Raw genomic sequence first — 26,141 nt, forward strand, 5'->3', positions numbered from 1 at the left:
CACGTGCCGCGGATCCCGGCCCTTATGCCCTGAGAGCACACCCTGTCTCTGTGGGACATGGGGCTGCTGCTCCTTCAGCACCTATGCAACAAACAGAGCCTCCCCAAGCCCCAGAAAGGGCAAAGCGGACGATAGGAGCAGGGACTCCACTCCCAAGCCGGCATGGAAATTTGTCCACGTAGCAGGCACAGGGACCACCAATGTCGGTGATGAATCCTGGCTGGGGTTGTTAACAGGTTTCCCAAAAGGCTGTCACCTACACCCTGGGGGCCCTGTGATCCTCTGGGGTTCCTTCTTCCTCCAAGGCACCCCCAGTGCAACTCCACATTCCTCCAGGTCCAAGGAGAACCCAGACCCCATGCTCTTCCTGTCTCACTTTAATCTCTCTCCCTGACCCCAACTTGGATACATATTTTAAGTTTTCTAGGGCATCTATTTAAAGTCAGCAAGCAGTAGCTGCCCCTATTACCTGAACACCTCTTTTCTCTCCCTCTTGGTCCCTGTCAGTTTCTTTTTCTCTCCCTCTTGGTCCCTGTCAGTTTCTCTGGCAGCAAACTACAGAGCGGCCCCTCACACGCCCACCATTCCTCAGGACAGGTGAGCAGAAGCAGGCACCTGCAGGTTTTCTGAGGTTTTGTTTATTTAAAAATCGACGGATGATGGATGGATAGCCACAGACAGACAGCAGTGTAATCTCGTAAGTAAGAGCCTTGGAGCTTTGGGGTTTGGTTCAGGTGTTTCACTCAGCATCTCTGTGACCCAGCCTCATGTGCTAGGTGGGAATAATCATAATAATAACACCTGCCATACAGACAGGATGACGTTTTTGTGATTAATGCATGGCATGGCACTCAGCATAGTGCCTGGGATGGGGTGCGTTGGCAGTAACTGTTGGTTGTGACTATTTTCATCATTCCAACTCTTCAAAAAAAAGAAAGAAGCCAGTATGAGCAATTAAGAAGAGAGTACAAGTGTCTCAGCTATCATTAGGGAAATGAGGTAGAAACACCATTTATAAGCTTTTCCCAGCATAATTAATTGAAAGGCACTGCATTTACAGTAATGAGCATGAGTGACAGGCTGGGGTGGGGCAGGGAGAGAGAGATCACGACTCAACAGCGACGAACACAAGTGCAAAGGCCGCACATACCCGTTTTATTTTTAGGAAAATGGGGAAGAGGCAAAACAGTAGAAAAGTAGGCAAAGAGAAAAGGGCATCACACCCGCGGCAGTCCTGGGGGTCCTGCGGCAGTTCTGGGGGGTCCCACGGCACTTTGGGGGTCCCGCGGCAGTTCTGGGGGTCCCGGGGCAGTTCTGGGGGTCCCGGGGCACTTCGGGGGTCCCACAGCAGTTCTGGGGGTCCCGCGGCAGTTCTGGGGGTCCCGAGCAGTTGTGAAGTGAAGGTTACACCCAAACTCCCAATTCACAGACCCGGGGGTGGGGGGCAAGACGATCCACCCGGGGTTCTGCAGAGATGGTTCAGAGACTGAAAAGCAGGCGTGTAGGCTTCCATTCTCCATCTCCCTTCAGACTTGACGGTTCCAGCTCTCCCAGGGCCCACGCATGGCTGCAGCCAAAAACAGCCACCTCCTCCCAGCCATGCTCCTCCACGACCCCCAGCACCACCCACCCTGGAGAGTTAGGAAAGGGCATGGGCTCAGGAGCAGCCCCAGAGAAGCCTCACAGAGCTGCGAAGAGCTGGCTGCACAGCAGCCACTCGGCACTTTCCATCTCACTGGAGCCTCGCACGCTGCAACCCAGGTGCACCCCGCAGTGTGCTCCTAGGGAAAGGGGCTCCGGGTTTGAGTCACCTGCCCAGGACGGCCCAGCAAACGCCAAGAGGCAAGAGCGTCTCACAGGAAGCAGCTTCCATCCACCTCCTCAGCCTCTCTTCACTTCGTCACTAGGTGACTAAGAAAACATCCAAGAATTATTTCAGATGAAATTTTAAAGAAAATAAAAAGGAGGAAGACACACACACACATACACACACACATACACACACACACACACACACACACACCCTAAAGGCTATAAAAATTCCAGTTAGCATCCTGTAGAGAAAACAAATTGGATTTAAAAGAATAAAATTTTTAAAAATGATCAGAAAAGAGTTAAAATCGAAACTATCCATGTGATTTACTGCCCTTCTGGCTCTGTCATCAATGTTGGCCATCAGCGACGTCCCTCCACCCACCCACGTCACAGCCCATCAACGTTTACATGCTGAGATGCGGGTTGGACCCAAACAAGGCTCTTTGGAGGGCTGCTGACCCCATGCGTTGGGCCAGGGAAAAATCAAGATGGGTCAGCCACACCAGGTTTAAGACAGCAAAAACCGCACCCAGGTCTGGGGTAGAAGTGATGTGGCACAGGAGGCAGGCCGTGTGGTGACCTCAAAATGAGAATACGGTTCATTGGAATTAGAGAGAACAAGCCCTGGAGTCCACCACGGACACCAGGAAGTCCAGGGCGAGCGAGCGCACAAGGCAACCACTTTTCGATTCGTGCAAAAGGAGAATGCGACAGAAGTTATTTTTAATCCCATTTAGGAAGTAGGGGAGGTGGGTGTGCACGAATCCCTTTTGTAAAGCTTTGAAGAAATACATCTCGGGGTGGGGTGGGGTGGGGTGGGGTGGGGGGGATGAGTAAGGTGACAGGGTACGGAATGAGGAGGCAGGTGCTGAGAAGAGAGGCCCACACACTGTGGCCCAAAACTCCACCTGGGGAAGGAGGAGGATCAGAGGCTCAAGAAGACAGCTCATCATCCACACCAAGGCCCCGAATTCCTAGGAGAGAAAAGCCCAACAGTCCCAGGCAGGCGTCACTAGGACAGGACAAAGGGTGACATCACAGTAACCAACGCAGAGAGCTTGTCGCTTCAGAAAAAGCCACCGGGTTACAAAGCCAATGGCACAGGTGTGGGCTTAAAAAGTCGCTCAGATGTTAATTATATTTCAACAAAGGGGTAAAACCAAATCATACAGAACCAAGAATCCCTCAGACCCAGCCAGCCTAGTTGTTACAGTGGGAGCATGAGAGACAGAGAAAGAGAGAGAGAAAATATGAATAAGAAAAGGGCCCAGCTCCCTGGAAGCTGATATGAGCTGGAATTACCCTGGACGAAAGACCAGGTAGCCCAGTCCCAGCCTCGGGTCATTCTGCCCACAGCTGTAGCCCTACTGCAGTCGGTCAAATGGTCCACCTGGAGTATATGGAAAGGGTCTTTGCAGGTATCGCTAAAGGGATCTCAAGGTGTCATCATCATGGACTCAGGAGGACACTAGGTCCAGTGCCAAATGTGCTCAGAAGGAAAGACAAGGCACAGAGCAGAGGGATACCCCCACAAGCCAGGACACCGAGGCTCACGTGCAGCCCCTGGAAACCGTGAAGCATGCAATGGATTCCCCCCACGGTCCTGAAAGCCAGACTGTGCCTGACACCTTGATTTTGAACTTCTGGCCTCCAGAAAGAATACGTTTCTATTGTTAGAAGCCACTGAGTTTTGGGGCAGCTTCCTGGGGCAATCCTGGAAAACCAATCAGCTATGCTGGGATGGCAGTTTCTTCATTTCTTAATGTCTGGTATGATTAGTAGTATATATACCCCTGGAGGTAATATAAAATACTTTGAGAAACCTCAGGGGAATGAATCAAACCCACGGTACCGATGCTGACATCTAAGTCTCGGGAGTTCTGCTGTCACTGCTGTGAGACCTCCACATTCTCTTCTGTAAGCAAAGACCTGATAGATTAAGGACACTCACTATATTTGTCAGCCAATTTAAGTGTTTAAAGGAATTCAAGGCTGGCGCTGCGGCTCACTAGGCTAATCCTTCACCTTGCAGCGCCGGCACACTGGGTTCTAGTCCCGGTCGGGGCGCCGGATTCTGTCCTGGTTGCCCCTCTTCCAGGCCAGCTCTCTGCTGTGGCCCGGGAGTGCAGTGGAAGATGGCCCAAGTGCTTGGGCCCTGCACCCCTTGGGAGACCAGGAGAAGCACCTGGCTCCTGCCTTTGGATCAACATGATATGCCAGCCGCAGCGCGCCAGCCGCGGCAGCCATTGGAGGGTGAACCAACGGCAAAAGGAAGACCTTTCTCTCTGTCTCTCTCTCACTCCACTCTGCCTGTCAAAAAAAAAAAAAAAAAAAAGGAATTCAATAAAATGTCTGAGCCCATGATGATTAGCTAGGTGAGGATATGAGTATCTACATGTATTTAATACACTTAGAAGATGAAGGAATACTATCGATTGAGGATTCGAGCACAAACAACACAGTTGTGAGTTTGCCCCAGTGCGTCTGGGCCCTCGTAGATCTTGCCACAGGGCACCTCGCTCCATGTCCGACATGCGGGTCCTACCCATACAAGCAGGTGGGCCTTGTGATGTGCACCTGTGCGGCTGCCTCCAGGGCCACACAGCCTCTGGAACACACTCATGGTTTCCAGAGCCTTCTACCCTTTCCCTCCCTTCAGACGGCACGGCCAGCTTCTGCCTGCCTGCCGGGGCGGCCAGGAGGCCTGACAGAGGAGACAGGAAGGCTTGAGGGGGCTTTCTCACCTCCCCCAGCCTTCCCTCCACTCACTGAAGGGCAGAGGAGGCTTCTGCAGAGCTTCTGGACTTTTCAAATGCTGCTACTGCCAGTCACTGAGCACCCGCGGCAGCAGGCAGGCAGCTAGAGTGCACAGCTTGCCCACCCCCCTCAGCCACGTCCCCCTCACTGCAGGCACAGGAGACGCAGGTGCCCACCCCACCTCCGGCAGGACGGCGGGGGACCAACACTTGGCTTTTAGAGACCACCTCCCGCTCCACAGGGCCCTGAGGAGCAAGGGGCATCCCGTGCACCTGGGAAGGGCAGAGCATCCGCCCACAGCCCACCTGCCCACCTCCAACGCTGCCTGCTGTCGGCCTGGGTGGGAGTCTCACTCCTACGGCCAGCAGGGCTCTCAGCAGATGCCAGAGGCTTCAAAAACACAAAGAACTGAGGGGCTCAGACGCCCTGGCTCCTGCTCCTGCCTCGGAGTAGCCTCAGTCCCTCACCCCGAGGAGCAGACGGGGTGAGAGCCGAGCTGTCACGTCAATTTCCCACCTGAGTCCGTTCCAGCTTTGTCTTCCATGCGCCGAATTAACATGCGAGAGAAAACTGTCAATCTGTCCCAAAGTGCCTGCCAAGCATTTCTGTTCTTCAAAAGAAAAAGGGAAAAGACACGCATGGTCGGAATCCGGTGGATGAGAGAGAATGGAAGGGGGCAGGTAGCAGGCGAGCAGGCAAGCCCAGAACCACAGGATGGGCTGCCCACCAGTGTGAGCATGTGGCCGCCTTGCTTCCCACATTCCGTGCCCAGGGCTCCTGGTGCCGTCAGGCCCCCTGTCACATGGCTGCTTTGGGTCACATTCCTCAGAGAGGCACCGAGGCCCACACCTGGGTGGGGACGTCCATGACCTTGTATGTCTAATGGACAGGAAGTGCTTTGTAGCCAGGGCCTGCAGACATCCATGTCAGCTAAAAGTGGCCCAGAAAAGGGTGGTGCGAGGTAGAGTTTGCTGGCTGGGATCTGAGCAAGACATGAGACAGGGCACAATCCCAGGACTGGCTTCGGGCCTTCCTAGGAAAGAAAATGGCCCCAAGCCTTGGGAATGGCAGAAAGGACACACTCAGACCTTGGGCATTTACCAGGGGAAAGTTCATGGTTATCTATAAATAAGTTATCTATAAATAACATGACAATGGAAACATTCTGCTATGATTTTCCTAAGCAAACCTTCCCCTGACAGCCCCAGCACAGCCTCATGATTTGTCTTCCTCCCTTCCTTCCTCCCTCCCTCCCTTCTTTCAAACTCGCCCCATCACACACAAGTCTATATGAGAACAGATTTCTCGTTGTTCTGCCTGGCACCCCTCCCCCAGCACATGTGTGTTACATGTATGTGTACACCCGCCCACTGAAAGCACACTCCCATCCCATGTGTACAGGTTTGGTGCACACTGCCATACTGTGACTTTGTGTTGATTATTTTTTTATTTATTTGAAAGGCAGAGTTACATAGAGAGGGAGGGACAGAGAGAAAGCACTCGTCCATCTACAGATACATTCCCCAAATGGTTGCAATGGCCAATGCCAGGCTGGGCTGAAGCCAGGAGCCTGGAACCCCATCTGGTCTCCCATGTGGATGGCACGGACCTAAGCACTCAGGGTATCCTCCACTGCTTTTCCAGGCACTTTAGCAGGGAGCTGGATTGGCAGTGGAGCAGCCAGAACTTGAACGATGCCCTTATGGTATTATGGGATGCCAGCCTTGCAGGCTATGCTTAACCTGCTGGTCCAAACGCTGGCCCCAGGTGCTTCTATTTTTGTGTCATGTCACTAATATCTGCATCAGAACAAAGGCAATCTTTAGAAGGTGGCAACCATCAAAATGATCTTTTTCTCTATGTGGCTTTTACATTTTGTTTTGTTTATACAAAAAAAAAAAAATAAGGAAGGGGAACTTGTATTTTAAATATAAAACAATGTGTCTGCATTTCCTCTGACTTAAGAAGCATTTATTGGGGCCAGCGCTGTAGTGCAGCAGGTTAAAGCCCTGGCCTGAAGTACCGGCATCCCGTATGGGCGCATGTTCCACTCCCAGCTGCTCCTCTTCCAATCCAGCTCTCTGTTACGGCCTGGGAAAGCAGCAGAAGATAGCTCAAGTCCTGGGGCCCCTGCGCCACGTGGGAGACCCGGAAGAAGCTCCTGGCTTTGAATCGGTGCAGCTCTGGCTATTTCGGCCATCTGGGGAGTGAACCTGCAGATGGAAGACCTCCCTCTCTGTCTCTACCTCTCTCTGTAACTTTGTCTTTCAAATTAAAAAAAAAAAAAAAGCATTTATTAAGCAAGGCATGAGGATGATGGGTCTCCCAAGCAAACATGGGCGCTGCCCTGGTGGGATGTGGAAACTATTTTCAACTGTTTGTAATCTTTTAAATAAAGCCTCACATGTATTCAAATCTTAATGAAAAAAAAGTAGATGAGAGTTAGGTGAATTTTTTTTTTTTTTTTTTTGACAGGCAGAGTGGACAGTGAGAGAGACAGACAGAGAGAAAGGTCTTCCTTTGCCGTTGGTTCACCCTCCAATGGCTGCCGCGGCTGGTGCACTGTGGCCAGTGCATCACGCTGATCCGAAGGCAGGAGCCAGGTGCTTTTCCTGGTCTCCCATGGGGTGCAGGGCCCAAGCACTTGGGCCATCCTCCACTGCACTCCCGGGCCACAGCAGAGAGCTGGCCTGGAAGAGGGGGCAACCGGAGGTGAATATTTCTATGGTGTTCTGTTAGAGAATTTTTTAAGTTATCACAGTATGTGGAAACTTTTTGATGTTCATGGAAAATTGAATTAAAAGATACAATGGCTTTGGGTTCAAAAAATTTTTCAAATTTGTGCACAGAAATGGAATTCTCATGCACTTTTTCAGGATCCCTGGTCTGCATGGATTTCAAAAATTTTTGTACCAAAATAAACTCATCTTTGAATTCCATTTTCCCACAAAAGTCTTGAAGTATCTCATGCTTTCATCTGAAAAAGCAAGCAACGCTATAATTTCTTAAAAACGGAAATTAGAAGTTCCAACTCTCCTAATTCCTGTTGCACGATACAAAAACTCTCATATTTAAAAACTGTTCTAAAGCAAAAAAAATGAAAAAAAAATGATGGGATATCTCTGACTAGAGGGGAGACATCACACAAAGGCACATCTCAGAGAACCACAGAACCTGCGTGCTGATTAATTTCCAGATAGTCAAGTCCCTGGGGGCAGGCACTGCTGCCTGGGATGCTGGCATGCCACATCAGAGTGCTGGTTGGAGGGTCAGGCGCTCCACTCCCAGTCCAGCTTCCTGCTACTGCCTCTGGGATACTGCAGGGGACGATGGCTCACATGCTTGGGTTCCTGCCACTCAAAACAGAGACCCAGAGGGAGTTCTGGGTTCCTGGCTTTGGCCTGGACCAGCTGTAGTGGCCATGTGGGGAGTGAACCCATCGATGGAAGATCTGGATCTCACTCTACCTCCCCAGCTTCCCCCTCTACTGTTTTGCCATTGAAGACAGCATTAAAAAATTTTTAAAAAAAACCAGGTGCCAAAGCAGTAGCAGTGATGTTCCCAGGCCACACCCAGGCAGAGGATGCAGACCTGGCCTCTACCTCAGGAGTGCTGGCACTCCAGCTACCTCTCTTCCCTACAAACCACCACAAAGGAAACCTGTCCTGTCAACACCCCGCGGAGACGGGGCCCACCCTCCAGGGGCAGACTCACTCTCTCAACTCTCCCCAACGCCACAGCACCCCTGCATCTCGGCGCCCTCAGTGAAGCTGCCCTTGGAAGGGAGTTTGAGAAGAAGCTGAGCCCCTGATAACATTTTGAATTAAGAAGACCAACCAATCGCATTTATGTGCCATAGTCACATCAACTTCAGTCACTAACGATTGTTAACCATTTTCCAAAATTTCACTCACGGACAACTACCGATACAGACTAAGAAAAAGGAACACATTCGTCCTCAGGGTTCCCGTAAGGAAATCTTTAGGCTATGTTCAGACTTCCAAAAACCAAATCTGGAGTGTGCATGTTCAAGGTGAGGGGGATTGCTCGCAAGTAGTAACTGGCCCACTACCTGCAAGGAAAAGGATTTGGTTACATACATGACACCCACAGCTGGAGCTCAGGGGAGGTGAGATTCTGTCCATTTTAAGTTCCTCAAAAAACACACCAGACCTTTTCAAATCAGAAGATCATAAAAAAAAAAAAGAAGAGGTATGGGGTGTCCTTGGAGCGTCACCCCACAGAAGGGAGTGAGCTTGGTGCAGCTGGGCTCCGGCCCCGCTGCTCACCCTTCCTGGGCAGCCTTGGGCCGACCACGGATGAATACTTCGGGCCTTGGCTCCCTGGCCTTTCATGGGAGGATAAGAACGGTCTTCATTATGGAGGGTGCTGGAAGCACCACAGGGCCTCGAACACGATAACGCTCAACTCCTTTTCTTGGGATTTTTAGTCACTTATTTTAACTCTGAAAGAGACAGCTCGTCCATCCACCAGCTTCACTGCCCACCTGTCCCCAACAGCTGAGGCTGGGCCAGGCTGCAGCCAGAGCCCAGAACTCAATCTGGGTCTCCCCTGTAGGCAGCGGGGATCCAACTACTGGAGCCATCACCTGCCGCCTCCCAGGACTGCCTGAGGAGGGAGCTGGACTGGAAACGGAGGAGCCAGGACTCAGACCAGACACTCCGATACAGGATGCAGGCGTTCTGTGCCAACTGCCTGCCCCCTGTGGATGTCCGTTTCATTTGTCACTGGCCACCACCATCTGCACACATCCAGTGGAAACTGAAGCTGAAACCTGAAAAGGAGACTTCCAAGTTCAAAGAGGCATCCGGCAATATCCACGTCTCCACCCAACATTCCTGGGGTGGAGAAAACCAGGAAATTGACTAAATGTCACCCCACACACTCAATTACTCCCTCGACATCCACTCATTGGGTCCCCTGTTAATTTCATGACTCAACACACGCCACCAAGAACAAGCCATGTTTACTGCATTCATTCAAGGAACTTTTTCACGGAAGTACAGCCCATAATGCAGTTCAAGGTGACTTTAAAACAGTCATAACTTCAAGCCCAGGAAACCAATCTCTAGAAATGCACCCAAAGGCACTCAGGTGCTGGGTGAACAAATACTTACCCAACTGGATGTTCACCTGTGTGTTACTTGGGGTAGGACTAGAAATAGCACCGCTGTGGTGTAGAGGGTAAAGACTTCACCTGCAGCACCAGCATCTCATATGGGAGCCAGTTCGAGTCCCGGCTGCTCCATTTCTGATTCAGCTCCCCGCTAATATACCTGGGAAAGCAGTGGAGGATGGTCCAACTCCTTGGGCCCCTGTACTCAAGTGGAAGACCTGGAAGAAGCTCCTGGTTCCTGGCTTTGGATGGGTGCAGCTCCAGTCATTGTGGCCATTTGGGGAGTGAACCAGCAGATAGAAGACTTCTTTTCTATCTCTGCTGTTCACATAAATAAGTAAATCTTAAAAAGCGAGACCCAGTTGCCTCATAAGCAATAAGCTGTTAGATATACATGATGGAATATTAAGTAATAGTGATTATTACTTAATCCTCAAGAATTTTAATACCTGGAGAAATGTTTGCCATAGAGTATTAATTTAAAAAGCATTAATTTAAAACGCATATCCCCAAATATGTTAGTTGCAAGGTAAACAAACTAGAAACACTTCACAAAAAGTGAAGTGTGTAAGTTGCTAAGTTAGTCATCATTTTGTTTTTATTCCCCAAATTATCTAAAATCAGCACAGCATTGTGACCAGAAAGAAACACAGCTATTTTTAAAACCTGGCTTCTTTGAAAGACTGTGCTCACCAAGACGCCAGGCATCAAAAGGGAGGAGTAGAGAAATGGTTTCCCATGATCCTCTAAAGTGGTGACAAGTGTGCCTGCTTCCTCACCCTGGAAATCAGAGACGGAACCCTTCTCCCAAAGCCACCTCATCACCAACAGAGTCACTTGACTTTTTAAAAAAAAGCCACAACAAGGGGCCTTTGTTGTGGCTCAGCAGGTAAAGCCACCACCTGCAGCACCAGCATCCCATACGGGCACTATTCAAGTCTCGGCTGCTCCATCCTTGATCCAGCTTCCTGCTAATGTGCCTGGGAAAGCGGTGGAGGATGGCCCAAGGGCTTGAACCCCGCACCCACATGGAAGACCCGTAAGAAGCTCCAGGCTCCTGGCTTCGGATCGGCGCAGCCATCTGGGGAGTGAATCAGCGGATAGAAGATGCCCCTGCCTCTCTGTAGCTCTGCCTTTCAAATAAATAAATAAATCTTTAAAAAAAAAAAAAAGACCACAACAAAAGGAGACCAACAGAGAGGGTCCAGGACTTCCTTGGGGTGACAGTGATGAGAGTCTTTAGAACCAAGGCTGTAATGCAAATGGAGTGTCTGTGGATTCAAGAGACAGGGCAGGAGTCCTTGAGAAGCGACAGGGTCCTGACTGTGAGCACCTGCTGCATGTCTCCACCCTCCTGGGGCGCCAGCACAGATGACAAGTGTGTGTTTGGTGTCATGTGAGATTCCACAGGTAGACGCCAGCCGCAGAGGGACACTGGCTGAAGCAGAGGTGGTGTGGGAGAGAGAAGACCCCGAGATGGGATGCTGCGAGATGTTCACGTGGAAGGAGAGCCAGGAAAAGGGGGATTTAGCTGACAGAAAACCAGAGTGGAGGAAGAGGAGGAGAACCTGGATGCTGCCACGTGCAGTTTGACTGCACCCAAGTCCTTGCTGCAAATAAACCCTGGGGTGGGAAACACTACGTAAGACTTCTCATCACGGGGAACCATCTCCTGGTGCCCCTCCCACAAGGGAGCTTCGCAGGCCACGTCTCACCATCAGCAGGCTCTTGGTGGGCTGGGGCTCTGCCCCAAACCTGGAAATGCCAGGTCCCTTTCTCTGCCCATGGCTGGGCCGGCAACCGAGCTCCACCCTCTGTACAGAGTGGGAGCAAAGCAGGGGGACCAGGCCCTCATGTGGGCAAAATGAACAAAACGGGGTAGGTCAGGGTGCGGGTTCCCCCGTGACGAGGACGACCTGGCATAAAAGCACAACGCTGAAGAGTGGCTGAGACTTTCCCAACTCACCTGCTCCTCCGATTCTCCCAGGAGCCCTCGCAGAGCCCACCACACAGTGGGTCACTGCCAGCCGGCAGGCCACCGTCCCCTGCAGCCCAGAACCTGGGCTCCTATGAATGCAGCTGCTTCTCTACCAACGCTGATTTGCAGGTGACCAAACCTGCCTCTGCCCTCTGATGCTAATTACTGCATTGTGGGTTTGTCACAGACAGTTGAAAACAGCACATGCTGCTTCTACCAAAACCAACTTTACTATTTTGAAATACCCTGTCAAGGACTGAATGGCTGATCAGATGTGGATGAAACAGATTTTTAAAAACTTCACTTAACAAGATGAGATTATTTACTATAAATCTAGTGAATGAGCATATTTCCAAAAGTTTGTGAAAAAGGTACTTAAAAAATAAACTTTTTGGTGCAAAAGCTGTTCTTGAAATCCATGTATCGTTTTTCCCACAAAGCTGCAAAGAGGCCCCTCATGTGTGTCCTCCTGGTGCGCTGATGAAGATCAAAAGTGCTCAGAACAATGCTGGCAAACAGCAAGTGCTCAACACTTGCTCATCATCACCACCACCACCTGTCACCACTGTGGACGTAAATCCTTACAGAGAGTGACGAGGACCATGAAGACAGGACAAAGAAAGGCCACAGAAGAGGGGCACCATCCGTGAGTGGCCTGGGGAGGAAGACACAGAAAAGGAAGCAACAGGGCAGAGGGGGCAGCCACTAGGTAGGGCCGTCCAGTCTCAGGTGTCCTGGCGGTGGGCATGAAATGGGGGCAGGGGGACGCAGCTGGCTGGGGACAGGGCCAAGAGCCATGTCACAGGATCTCCAAAGACCTTGCATTTTATCCAAGGGCAACAGGAAGCAAACCAGAGGCACAACTAGGCTGGATTTTACACTAAGATAAGAGGAGGGCGGGGACGGGAGGGCAGGCGCAGGGAGGGTGGGGTGGAGAGGCAGCAGCTTTCCCTAGAGCGGAGGCAGCAGGCCAGAGAAGGCATGTGGGGTACCATCCAGAGGAGGGTTGAGAGGCCCACCGATGGCTAGGAGGCATTTACTAAAGTTACTCTATATGGGGCCGGGAGGGGGAGGAGCCACTTCTGGCAGTGGCTGGGTTAAGCTCACAACTAGGTACATGAGGCTGGGGAAGAAGGGAGAGGAAAGGGCCTGGGTGGGCAGGCATGTGGCAGTCACCGTGTCACCGTGTGCCCAGCCTGGGAGAGAGAGGACACAGAAGCACGCCAGGCACACCCACATTTCAGGCAGCACCTCTCAGCCACCTGAAGACAGGAACGAACATTTCTGTTCCTGAGGGTGGGGGCTAGGCAGGGTCCATTTTTAAAAGTCCTGGGTAGACCAGGGATACTGGGGAAAGCAGCTGCAAACACTGGCCAGAGAGATGGCAGGGAAACCCAGCAGCCAAGCATCCAGAAGGCATGGCCACTGTGTCCACCAGGACAAGGACACAGGTCAGGCAGGGCGAGGGCAACGGGAGCCTTCAGGCACAGTCCAATCAAACCCCCACCCTAGATGCTATGGGTCCTTGAGCCTCACCCTAGGCGGGTTCCCAATGCCCAGGGAGAGCCCTGGGCAAGGACACCATGCCATGCCCAAGGCCAGGAATGCTGTCCACCTCGCTGCACCACAGCTCACCGCGCTGTGCAACGTGGCTGGAGGTCCCACAGGGGGAGCCAGCTCCACAGTGCCCAGGTGAGGAGCAGGGAGACCCCAAGCAAATCTTGGCACCAAGGCAGGCCGCTGGGGCCTCGGGTGCACAGTATGGTTAGAGGCAATCAAGTAGCTTCGATTTTTAAATTTAAATTTAAATCTACTTATAAAAATTAAGGAGCCGGCGCTGCGGCTCAATAGGCTAATCCTCCACCTTGCGGCACTGCCACACCAGGTTCTAGTCCCAGTCAGGGTGCCAGATTCTGTCCCGGTTGCCCTCTTCCAAGCCAGCTCTCTGCTGTGGCCAGGGAATGCAGTGGAGGATGGCCCAAGTGCTTGGGCCCTGCACCCGCATGGGAGACCAGGAGAAACACCTGACTCCTGGCTTCGGATCAGCATGGTGCACCAGCTGCAGCGCGCTGGCCGCGGCGGCCATTGGAGGGTGAACCAACAGCAAAAAGGGCAAAAAGGAAGACCTTTCTCTCTGTCTCTCTCTCTGTCCACTCTGCCTGTCCAAAAAAAATTAAAACGGCAAGGAGGGAGCTGGTTTAATACACAGGTTCTCCTCTCTGCCCCACCCTAGCACAGAATGTCTGCAGAGGCCTTGGGAGCTTCTTGTTTTGGGTCCCACCCAGTGCAAAGTCCCCGGGCTAGGCCACAGGAGAAAGTCCATCAATAACCCAGGAGATGTTTTGAACATCTTGGCGGGAATTCAAGTCAGTCAAGTACTCCGATAGGTGCCCATGAGTCACTCCATAGACACTGGTCCGCAAATCCATTAATGACTTTACAGTACAATCAAACAATAGAACAACATCTTGAAACTATTTTTTTAAAGATTTTTATTTTATTTATTTTGAAGCTTAGAATTATGATAAGGAGGAAGAGAGAAGTTTTCCATCCACTGGTTTACTCCCCACACAGCAGCAATGGCCAGGGCTGGACCAGCCAAAGCCAGGACCCAGGAGCTTCCTCTGGGTCTCCCACATGGGTGCCAGGGGACAAGCACGTGGGCCATCACTTTTCCCAGGTGCATTAGCAGGGAGCTGGACTGGAAGTGGAGCAGCCAGGACTCAAACCGGGGATGCTGGCATCGCAGGTGGAGGCTTTAGCTGCTACACTACAATGCCAGTCCCCATCTCGAAACATAATCTTCTCTTTAGAGAAGACTGCTTCGGGCAGACTCAGAGGTGGGCTGGTTGGCAGGACACACACCCCAAACGTTTATGTTTCCCACCAGTGCTCCTTAACCCCAAAATTACACAGAGCAGCCCCTGAAAAAGTGACAGAAGGAGCGGGGGCTGCCTGATGAGAAACACTGCCAGCTTTGCACCTGGCGTCTGCTAAAAGCTTAGGGACCAGAAAGGTCGACAGGACTCAGGGATTGGGGAGACGCGGGCGGACCTCAGGACGGGGACAAACAATGCAGGGGAGAAGCAAACCCCGGTTTCCAACGCAGCTGCTCCGGGCTAAGTGTCTGCTGGGACAGCGCCCTTGAGCCATGAGATGAGCTGAGAATGTTGGACTCACATTTCACAGAGGAGTGACTGAGGGATCCTGCAGCTGAGGCTTTTGGGTGGATTAGGGTTGTTCTGTGTTTAACCTGAAGAGCTTTATTCTTAAGCTAGCATTTTTTTTTTTTTAGCCTCTTTTTCCTAAACGTGGTTAAGACATGGAGTCAGACCAGACAATGGAGGCTCGAGTCTCAACACCTCATCCATGAGCCATGTGACCCTGGGGAGGCCTGGGAGCTCTCCTGAGCCTGGTGTCCCCAGGGGCAGCAGGAGGACTGGGAGGGTATTTAATCCAGAGGTCACTGTGGGGATTACGTGACGTATGCAGAAAGCAGCAGGAACTGTGTCTGGCATCTGCTAAACATCGACTGTTCTTTCTTCCTCCGCGACTGCCCAAGCCCAGTTGTCCCATACTCGTGGGTCCATTTGCTTTGTGGGTCATTTTCCTTTCCTGTGCTTCTCAGCCCCACCAAGAGTTAAGACTGCACCTGACAGGGGGGTGGTGGTGGTGGTGCCCACAGCTTCCTGGCCTCTTATCTGCATGCCAGTGAGGGTCTGTATTTTTTTTTAAAAAGATTTTTATTTATTTGACATGTAGAGTTACAGATAATGAGAGAGAGAGACAGAGAGAAAGTCTTCCTTCTGTTGGTTCACTCCCCAAATGGCCGCAGCTACGCCGATCCGAAGCCAGGAGCCAGGAGCCTCTTCCTGGTCTCCCATGTGGGTTTAGGGGCCCAAGCACTTGGGCCATCCTCCACTGGAGGGTCCATATTAAAAGCCAAGCATGGTTCTCTACTCAGGGGATCGCAGACAGGAAAGGGGGTTGAGTTTATCCCACTTCCTGGCAGTCTGCTCTGAGTGGTGGAGCAAGGTGTAGGTGGGCCTCTCATCCAGGGGTTCTCACCTCGGGGAGCAGAACAGAACCCCCGGGGAGCTCCTTATCCCCACTCCCACCCATGACAAACTTGCCCTAACTGCAGCAGGAGATAACACCCAGAGTGAAACCGGAGGCTATGCCGTCTTCTTATGACCTCACACCGACAAGACATTGTGAGTCACGGTGCATGGACACAGCATTGCCCAGGGGACAACGTGTAAACAAACACACGAAACCCAGGGAGGACACCATGCGCAGAGCAGGGCTCCTAACCCGTGCCTCCCCCTGACCTTCTGACAGTTTGGCAAGGCCCACAGACCTGGCCCAGAGCAAAGATTTGAAGACACGAAATGTAACACTGAGGACTGCAAAGGGGAGTGTGTATACTCTACGATGGTTACCGAAATTTTAAAAAAGGAAAGTCGGAGCCGGCGCCGTGGCTCAATAGGCTAATCCTCCACCTTGCGGCGCCGGCACACCGGGTTCTAGTCCCGGTTGGGGCGCCGGATTCTGTCCCGGTTGCCCCTCTTCCAGGCCAGCTCTCTGCTATGGCCAGGGAGTGCAGTGGAGGATGGCCCAGGTGCTTGGGCCCTGCACCCCATGGGAGACCAGGAAAAGCACCTGGCTCCTGGCTCCTGCCAGGATCAGCGCGGTGCGCCGGCTGCAGCGGCGGCCATTGGAGGGTGAACCAACGGCAAAGGAAGACCTTTCTCTCTCTGTCTCTCTCTCTCACTGTCCACTCTGCCTGTCAAAAAAAAAAAAAAAAAAAAAGGAAAGTCGGTGATATGAACCCCAACTGTTTACACAGTAAGTGCTTCTTTATGAACCCATTAACAAGTCAGACCCATCAGCACAGCTAGTAACAAACACAGCTTCAAAGCAGTGGGTGATAAGCAAAGGTAGTGTTTCAACGCATCAGCTTCCACCATGGCAACATGAAAATATCTGGTGACAAAGTCACAGGTCCTGCTGAAACCACGGTGCTTTGCTGCCTGTGCCCCTGACAACGGGAAATGCTGCATTTCAAAATCCATAGAAATAAAGATGCCGTCTGCCTTGCCTTTCCAAGTTCCCCTAGTTTCTCTCCATGGACCCTCTGCGGGGCCCAGGACCTCAGTTTGAGAGCTCTGCTCTGTAGGATCCTATAGTTAAGAGTGAATGCGTCATGGTTCAGTTGCTACTTAGCCAACAGCCACCGCGCTCTCAGCACAAGGAAACACAGGAGAAAACAGAACGAAGGGAACACGTGGAGGCAACTATGCTCAAAGAAGTCTCAGAATCTCCGCTCAGCGTCTATTTTGGTTCTTCCAGTTTTATGACAAGTGCGTTATCTGCTGCCAAATCCACTAGAATTCCTTTTATAGATACTATATTATTATATATGTTTATATTACATATAACACACATACAGAAGTATACAACAGACATAATCGCTATTCAGGCCTACTGTTAAGTGGGTTTTAGTAACGGGGTCACTGTGGTGGAATAAACAAGAAGCTCCCCATGCTTTTACTTCCTCTACAATAAAATGGGCCCTGCCCGAGTGTAAACATTTGATAGAGATGAAATGAGGCAATTCGTGTGAAAGTTTTTTGAGCATCGTGCCCTCTGTGACAGAACCACAGCGGGCCTCCCACAAGACAGTAAGCAACACACAGAAGTTTCCTTAAAAAAAAAATTTCTGCTGAGAATTCTACTGTACCAAGGCGGTTACTCCACACCGCGTCTTCTACCTAACAGTACATCTCCTTGGTGACAGGACACCACAGAAGTGGCTTGCCAAGAGCTTCCCATAAGCCACACGACACAGCAGGACATTAACCATGGGACAGCTCTGCCTTGCAATGTTTATTTCATTTTTATTTTTATTGAAACTGGTTATCTGGTCAAAAACAAAACACAGGGTTTACATCAGGCACTAGGTATAAAAACACAAGTTAACTGAAACAGAACTCCTTTCTTATTAGTATCAAATAGAGAAAACCTGAAAACAACCCGGAAACACCCTGAAGGAGACACGTGGAGTTTCAACTTGTCTTTTACGAACGATCTCACAAACCCAGAGATCGGTTTGTACTCATGAAAAGAATGACAGAAAGCTTCTAGGGATGCATCATACATGGGCTTTGAACCAAATCATCTCCAGGATAAAAGCCCAGGATTGTTGGACTTTTTTCTAAAAAAAAAAAAAACACAAAAAACAAACAAACAAAAACAAACTGGGGGACACAATGACAGATACATAAATGACAGGGCTGCTCTGAATTTCTCAAGAGCAAAACTGCATCCAAAAAGGCCCCCTTGACTAAACATCAGAATCACTAGATATTGATTTCTTAAATTCTCCCCTTTTCCTTCAAGTCTGCATTATGAAGTGTCACGCCCTTGTCATCAGGGACACACTGAGAACTCACCCCAGCCGGCATCATTTGCCCTTAAATAACCAGGTTAGCGAGCCATCAGACACGAGTTCCCCACCTTGTACACGTGTCCTGCTGTGTCATATCAACAAGCTGACGAGAAGTCCCCAACACCTTTGCTGTCACCTGCAGACAAACTCTTTCTGCTAATAAGAGTTTCTGAGGATCTCCAAGGGGAGACGGGAACATTTTCAAATCCTCCTACAGTTAAAACAAAGTATGTTCCAGTGACGGCCCCCCGACCCCAACCACTCCAAAATTCCTCCTTGGTGCATTTAAAGTCGACAACGCGTACGTCCTAACATCTATAAGCCACACTTCTTTGGCCACCTTCCCATGAGTGGCAGGCCACAAGACATGGTCCAAGCTCTCATTTAAGGCCCTGGCTGAGAAGCACCGGTCGTCAGAATGATGTCACAATACGGAAAAGGCAACCACTTACGGAAGTACTTTAGGGTCTCTTCAATTTGCTCGGTGGTGAGGTCGATGTTGGCATCTGGAGAAATGAGAGGTGTGTGGAGCCAGTCGTCGTGGTCATAACCGTAGATGGTGTCGGCTCTTAGCTTATAATGGGGCAGCTGCTCCTCCAGCAGGCTGATGATCTCGACTTCCGGAAGATCGGTGCTGTTGCACACATCTGGAAGGAAGACCAAGACAGCAGAGATGAGAGCCCAGACCCGGTTACGGCCTTGCGCCTGCTGGTGTCTGATCACTTATCTACAGTGTGGAGACCCCAGACAAGGCCATACTGGGGGGTCTTTTTCAGATTTAAATCCTCCTCTTGGGGCTGGCACTGTGGCGTAGTGGGTTAAAGCCCTGGCCTGAGGCACCAGCATCCCATATGGGTGCCAGTTCTAGTCCCGGCTGCTCCTCTTCCGATCAGCTCTCTGCTATGGCCTGGGAAAGCAGTGGAAGATGGCCCAAGTGCTTGGGGCCCTGCACCCACATGGGAGACCTGGAAGAAGCGCTTGGCTCCTGGCTTCGGATTGGTACAGCCCCGGGTGTTGCGGCCATCTGGGGAGTGAACCAGCGGATGGATGACCTCTCTCTCTCTCTCTCTCTCTCTCTCTCTCTCTGTAACTCTATCTTTCAAATAAATAAAAGAAATCTTTAAAATAAATAAATAAGTCCTCCTCTCAAAACTGAGACTTATAGAGGGTAGACCAGATGCTTACTGAGTATAAGGTGGGAGGGATAATTTCTGATGTTCTATAGCACAGCAGAGTAACTTTCTGAAAATAATTGAGTATTTCAAAATAGCTCGTAGACAGGACACTGGATTTTCCTAACACAGAGAAGTGATAAATGTTTAAGGCGACAGATAAGCCAATTACCGAGATCCGAGCATCATATATGGTAGACATCTATTGAAGTGTCACACTGTACCCCATAAATATATACAATTATTATAAGTCAGTTAAATTTTTAATGCATTCTTACTGGCAAGCCCTACCCAAGGTAGTTCCTGCTGTTTTTAGTGCCTTCATTATCAATGAAGCTAAGTCTTTTTCCAGCTCTTTCTCTAGCTGTCTACTAGCAACCTTTCCATGCTTAAGCCAAGCCAGTTATGCCTAACTTCTTCCTGCCATGCTCCCTCACCTAAAACTTTGCCTTCATTTAATCTACTCATGCATCTGCTCACTCACATCTACACACCCATCCACCCCTCCTACCTTCCTTCCCTCCTCCCATCCATCCATCCACCCAATATCCTGAGGGCCGAAGGCACAGGAGATACAATGGCGAACACAACACTCATGATCCTGTCCTTGCAACACCTGCATTCTTTTGGGGAATCCAACGATTACACCCCGGAGGTGCCTATCCTTCGAGGTACAGCTTACAAACCACCTGTTCCCTGACACGCTGGTGTTCTGAGCACTCTAAACAGATTAATCTCTCCTCCATCTTCTATATTCACACAGCACTCGGCCAAAACTTGTGTTACTACATCTACTCAGTTCTGTCTTCTGGGTCTGTCAGTGCCTGATTCATTCTTCATATCCACTGCCTGTACCCCATCACCCTTGGCCCAGGCCGTGCCCAGGAGGTTCAGAGTCGTGCCTACACTGGTGGACCAACCCATACAAAGCACATTAACACAGGCCTTTTAATTAAACTGCAAACAGGACAGACGGAACCAGGACAGGGGACAGTTTTACCCTACTTTTCTACCCCACAGTTATCAAAGGAGAAATCTAAACAAAGAATTAAATACAGAGAAGGAAATGCGAATGAGTGAGTGTTAATTATCAATGAGTTCCGACATCAGCCACTGTATCAGCCCATTTTACAGAGGCATTTGGGACCTAGGACAGTCAATGGACCCAGAAGGCAGCCATGGTCTTGTCAGCTCATAAGTAAGCCAAACATCTATGGTGTACACACAGCACCAAGTCCAAGAGAGGAGACTTAACTCACTCCTTCATCCTCGGAGTGAGTCTTCAGTGGCGGAAAAACAACCAAAACATGACGACCCTGAAGATCAATTCTTAACCAGCTTGTTGCTCCATGTCCTTGACCTGGAGTGGAAAACCAAGGCAGGACTGAACGTCGGTGGAGCATCAAGCATGCACCTCGGTCTCCTGGCCCTCTCTGGGTGTTAGCAAGGGCAGGGGGAAAAGACTCTCTGGACAGATAAAACCACACAGGGCACTGCAAAGTATTCCTGCGGTATCTGGTCAAACAGGTCCTAAATCAGAGTACCTGGGTCTGATACCCATCTCTGGCTCCTGACTCCAGCTTCCTGCTAAAGCAGACCCTGGGAGGCAGTGGTGATGGCTCAGGCAACTGGAAATTGGGTCCCTGCCACCCACATGGAGACCTAGATTGAGTTCCTAGCTCCCAGCTTCAATTGTTAAGGGCATTTCTGGAATGAACCAACAGATGGAAGATATCCCCCCTCTCTGTCTCTCACATACATACGTACACACATACATATGTGAGTGTGTGTATGCAGTGTTCCTAAACATGGCAGGTAGGCAGTTAAAGGAGAAAGGTCATGCCCTAGACTCACTCACACAGAGGAACTAACTGGTGCAGACGGCAGCAGTACGTGCTGGAGGGCTGCAAGCTGGGAGGCAGCAGGAAGAGCCTAGGGCAGGGAGTCGCAGGGGAAACACAGCAGGAAGAGCAGGCAGGGCCTGTCCCTCTCCTCCCGTCCCTGCCCGAGCCACAGCCCAGGAAGCAGCAGGGTAGATACGGCGGGCGCTGCTCACTCTCAGGTACAAGGTGCAGACTCCTGCGCTTGGGACAGCCATGCCAAGAGCCCTGTCTCCTCTGTGTTTAGTAAGAAGGTGGAGCAAGCAGGGAAAAAAAAAACAGAATCACGGGAAAAGGTTAAGAACGGCAGGAGGGGATCCCACCCCTCCCGGAGCCTTCCCCAGCCCACAGCACCCCTTCTCACGCAACCAGATATGCAAAGCTGCACTGGAGAACACGGCTGCTCGGGTAGTCAGCGTGGTTTTGCAAAGCACTCAGGAAGGAGTTAATAGAAAGTGGAGGCCGCTCAGAATTTTTCTTGGCGCTTCAGGGAGCACTTTGATCCTGTGGGGGAGACCTACATCTCAATGTTCAGGCTTCTCCGTCTGATGTGGGAAATGTCATAGCGAGCACGCGTGGCATTTCTGTCAGCCCCAAACCAGCCCAGAACCTGCCCTGTTGCTTTGCAAAGGTCTGTCTGCCGCCAACATTAGTTATGTTCCCCAAAGGACACAGCCAGCAGCAGCCCAACCTCGAGACAGAAGCTCTCTCTTCTCTCCTCCTGTCTCCCACCCGTAACAAAGCATCACCAGAAAGGCTCACGATGGGCCACAGAAAGCAAATACTCCCGCTTCTCACTCTCAAGTGAAGAGCAAGTGCCCGCATGGCTCACCTCTGCGAGACACCTCGCAGCTGTCAATGTCAAGGGGATCTGGGATCAAGGAGGCAGATGGACACTCATCGGTGGGGGCTCTTGGCTCCAACCACCACTTCCCAGCAGCTCCACAAAAGCCAGCGCCAGGCAGGAGCCCAAGACATTCCCATGTGACATGCCCCCAGGACAGGCTGGTGCCAGTGCTACTTGGTGGCTGAGAAGGGAATGGAGTCCAGAAACAAAGTCCCTTTCAAGAACAACACAGCTGGCAGCTGCACGAGAGCTGAGCCTGGACCTGTCCTTCCACGCCCTGGGCTGCAGGTCAGCCTATTCACAGTGTGGGTCCTCCTGCCCGAGAGATTCTGCTTTCCTTAAGGCGTGCCAGGACCAGCGAGGCCAAGTACCAAAAGGCATGGCTGTGCCAAAAGCTCTGTAGGTTTGGTTTTTCTGTAAAGTGACCAGCCATAAAAGCATCAGTGAGCTTCCAGATGCCTGGAAGGCCCAGAGGATTCCTGCACAGCGGAAGATCGAAGAGACAGCCCAGTAGCTCTCCTTGACCTTGGCTGCAGGCCCAGTGGCCCCGAGGGTTCCCTGTGGAAGCAGACACCATGTTTGACTCAAGAAGACGACATAGGCAAGGCCTGAGGTTGGGGACACTAAACACAAGCACCTTCGAGAATTCCCCAGCACTGCTATCCTGTGCCAAAGCCAGGCCAGGGCCTCCGCAGCGTTCTCTGACCCTCCATGTCTTATGGGCAAGGAAGCCAAGATTCACAAGGGCTGTGGTCAAGCACAAGCAACTATACCTAAGTGACAGATCCGGTCTGACTGAATGCTACACTGGTCCCTCAGCCACCTGCTGCCCAGGGCCCAGGAGGGGGCCCTGGAAACGCCGGGTGGGGGAGGAGGGATTCCCAGGATTTCATCATCAGGAAGTGTCTGTTCTAGCAAGGCGGGACACTGCAGACTTGTGGCACAGGTGCTGACAAATCAGGGTGGTGTCAGAATGATCTCCCCTCTTAGGGCGCAGGAAGCAGAGGGACTTGTCTGCAGAACCAGGCAGAGTCAGAGGTCAGTGCAGGGCAGCCCCACCCCATCCCTTACACTCTGTGGGGTCCTCATGTCCCCACAGCTCCGACTCTCATGGCGAGGAAGCCATGGAACATGTGCCCAGCTTCTAGAGGGAGACACAGTCCACTCCTCCTCCTGACTCACTGCTGTCTGCTCTCCCAGAGGAACAAGTTGGACAGGAAGTCATGTTGCAGCCATGGTTTTTAAAGACACCAGAAAGACACCCACGGATTCAGGATCACCCTAGCCAGGGGCGGGCGTTTGACTCAGTGGTTAACATGCCTGTGTCCCATATTGGAGTGCCTGGTTTGGTTCCCAGCTGTGGCTCCCGCTTCTTGTGAATGTTCACACTGCCAGGCAGCAGGTGAAGGCCCAAATGATTGGATCCCTGCCACTCCTCTGGGAGACCTGGGTTGAGTTTCCAGCTCCAGCCTGACCCACCCCAGGCCATCCATTGTGAGTATTTGGGGAGCTCACTTGCTCTCTCTCCTCTCAAATAAATAAAAAATAACTATAATCACCCTACCTAGCCACAATGTCAAATCCCTGAAGATGATGTGTGCAGACTTCATTGAGAGGCTCCAAGGAAAATACTTCTCAGGGCAGAAGGACCAATTTTACCAAGACTCTGAAAACCACTCAAAAAAACACCTGTGGTTAAGGGGTTAGGATACAGAACAGTTTTGGGGTGAGAATTCACAGGTGAATCACCCACTCAGTACTTCCCTCAGCACTGAGCCAGGAGTCGAGGTTCAAGTCACCATCCCAGATGCACAACCCAACTCCTTCAATAAACTGACAATGAGTTGTTTTAAAAAACACACTCCCAACAGAGTCTCCAATGAAGGCTATCAGCTTCCTGATCAACCCCAGACCCCAACAGGTCTATAGCTTCCAGCAGGTGCATACTAACAACAGCTACCCCACCAACCTGCGGCCTGCCCAGCCCCTCAAAGGCCAGGCTCAGCTGGGCAATCAGGGGGGACCCCCATGCCCACCTGACCACACTGCTGCTGGTGCCATCTTTGGAGAGACACCTTTTGATCCCAAAACCACCCTGCTGTACTCCTCCACCCAGCTCCCTATAAAGTGCTTCATGGTTCAGCCTGCAGCTCTCCAGGGAAGAGGCTGTGATTATGTCTCGAAAGCCAACCCTTGTTCCTTCCTTTGGGTACCATAACCCTCAAGGGACGGCTGGTCCCAACAATACCCAACCAGAAACTATGCCTCCCAGCCTCTCCTACAGAAGGAATGACTGTGCCGATAGTGGACCTGGTTAACAGGATACAAAAACAACTTCCAAGTCACACACTTGCCACCTGCCCACCTGGGCTGCTGCTGGAGCCCACAAAGGCAACACCCAGGGGGCGTGAGGACCCCAGCCCAGGGAGAGAGAGCTCCCAGCCCACCTTCTGCTTGAGCTTTACAGAGAGAAAAAAACAAATAAATAAGCATCGACGTCACTGATGCCGCAATTCACCGATACTTTGGTCTCTGTTCAAAGAGTGAAATCCACACCCCAACAGTCTTTCTTAGCAAGCCCAGCCTCTGCTGTCTCTTCCAATGGCCCTGGGCGAAGCGACACCCACTTTGGATTCACCATTCTCCGGGCACGTTTTTCTCCCCACAAACCTGGGTCCTTGCTGGGCTGTTTCACTGCTTTGCACATCCTTCGCTGCCATCTGTCCCATCCCTCAAACGCCCCCACCCCCCATATGGAAGCGCTCCCTTGCTGTCTCTCGGGCTTGCCCGGCACTCGGTACGTGCTAGGAGATTCTCTCCCTGTCTCGTCCCCACCAACTGCGAGCCTCACAGGAGCAGGGGCTCTGAGTCACCCCCTACCTTTGCCTGCACCCCGGCCCTCAGCACTTGGCCAGGCAATGGTGGGTGCCAGGCAGTGCCGGGTGAGGAAGGGGGCAAAGGGAAGGCACAGGCACAGATCCAGGTTCTGCATGGAGGGGGGACAGCCAGCCAGCGTCAGGCTCTCTTCAAGCAGTGAGGAGGAAAAGCCCAAGGGAAAGTGGACATCCCTCCATCCCTGGGCAAACTCGACCCAGTGCCCGCCAGAGCTGAGACCCCTCTTGGGAAGCAGAACACAAAGGCGACTCTGCACCTCTCTGGAGCTCTAACCCTTCCAGGGTCTTCCTTCCCCCAGGGCATCAGCCTTGGAGTGGGCCCTGCTCCCCACGATTCATTCAGGGCTTCTCTTGGGGCTGCCTGGGAGGGGGAAAAGATGCTAAAGTTTGCTCAGCATCTGTAAGGTCTGGAGCAGCAGAAGCAGCTGTGCCCACTCTATACCAGATCCTTACCCCCAGAGAGTGGCCGGAAGGAGGCCCCTCTGTGTAGGGGTTTGCATGGACGCTCAGGTGACAAGCCAGCCTCATGGACCCTGCACAGGAGCCTAGGCCAATGCTGACCATGACAGCAGAGGCAACAGCCATAAATCAGAGCTCCAACGACAGTGAAAGCTCGGAGAGTCTCATGTCAGAATACAGAGCTTTGGCCTCGCTGCAGAAGTCAGCCCACCTCATACAGAGCACCTCAATGCTCTGAGTAGGGGCCGCCCCCAGATAGGGAGGGTTCCTGGGCCCAGAAGCTAAGAGCTGCCTGGCTGGAAGGGTGGCAGAGTACGCACAAGTGCCCTCCAGGGCTGCAGGAACCTTGGGGCAACCGCAGGGCTGGATACAGAGGGAGACGGAGGACCTGAAGGCACCCAGGAAGACAGCCCAGGGAAGGGCAGGGGAGGAAGCAGGCGCTAGACTGCCACCTGCTGGAGGATCCCAGGGGCCCTGAGAGCCCAACGAGAGCTTGGAGACAGGGACCCCAGCCTTGGCTCTGCGGGGGCAGGACCCGGCGTCATCTGCTTGGGACTTGGTTTCTCCCTCCATGGCACAAAGGTGTGGGGCTGCAGACAGTGTCTCTGAGCAGCCAGAGCCAGGACCGCGCCTCCCCAGCACTTCCCAAGGCAGCTATCCGCTGCCCCCTTGGTCCTTCCACTGAGAGCTTAGGGATCTGTATCGTTACATGACTTCCGCATGCTGGACACTAACTTAGGCTGTAAATACC

At 51.8% G+C, this 26,141-nt stretch overlaps 1 protein-coding gene across 32 annotated transcripts in view; it reads right to left on the minus strand.

Moving 5' to 3' along the window:
- TRAK1 (trafficking kinesin protein 1) overlaps window positions 1–26,141 on the minus strand; it is a 195,183-nt gene that overhangs the window by 66,799 nt on the left and 102,243 nt on the right. For all 32 annotated transcript variants that reach the window (XR_016214923.1, XR_016214924.1, XR_016214926.1 and 29 more), the window contains one exon: window positions 18,591–18,785. Coding sequence is in view for 15 of the 32 variants with exons in the window: in XM_051851810.3 (XP_051707770.1) it covers window positions 18,591–18,785 (195 nt within the window). In the remaining 17 variants the exon portion in view is untranslated. The remainder of the gene's footprint in view (window positions 1–18,590; window positions 18,786–26,141) is intronic.

Source organism: Oryctolagus cuniculus, chromosome 10 (genome assembly GCF_051225735.1).
Source record: "Oryctolagus cuniculus isolate XC-2025 breed Fujian yellow rabbit chromosome 10, ASM5122573v1, whole genome shotgun sequence".
Taxonomy (NCBI): domain Eukaryota; kingdom Metazoa; phylum Chordata; class Mammalia; order Lagomorpha; family Leporidae; genus Oryctolagus; species Oryctolagus cuniculus.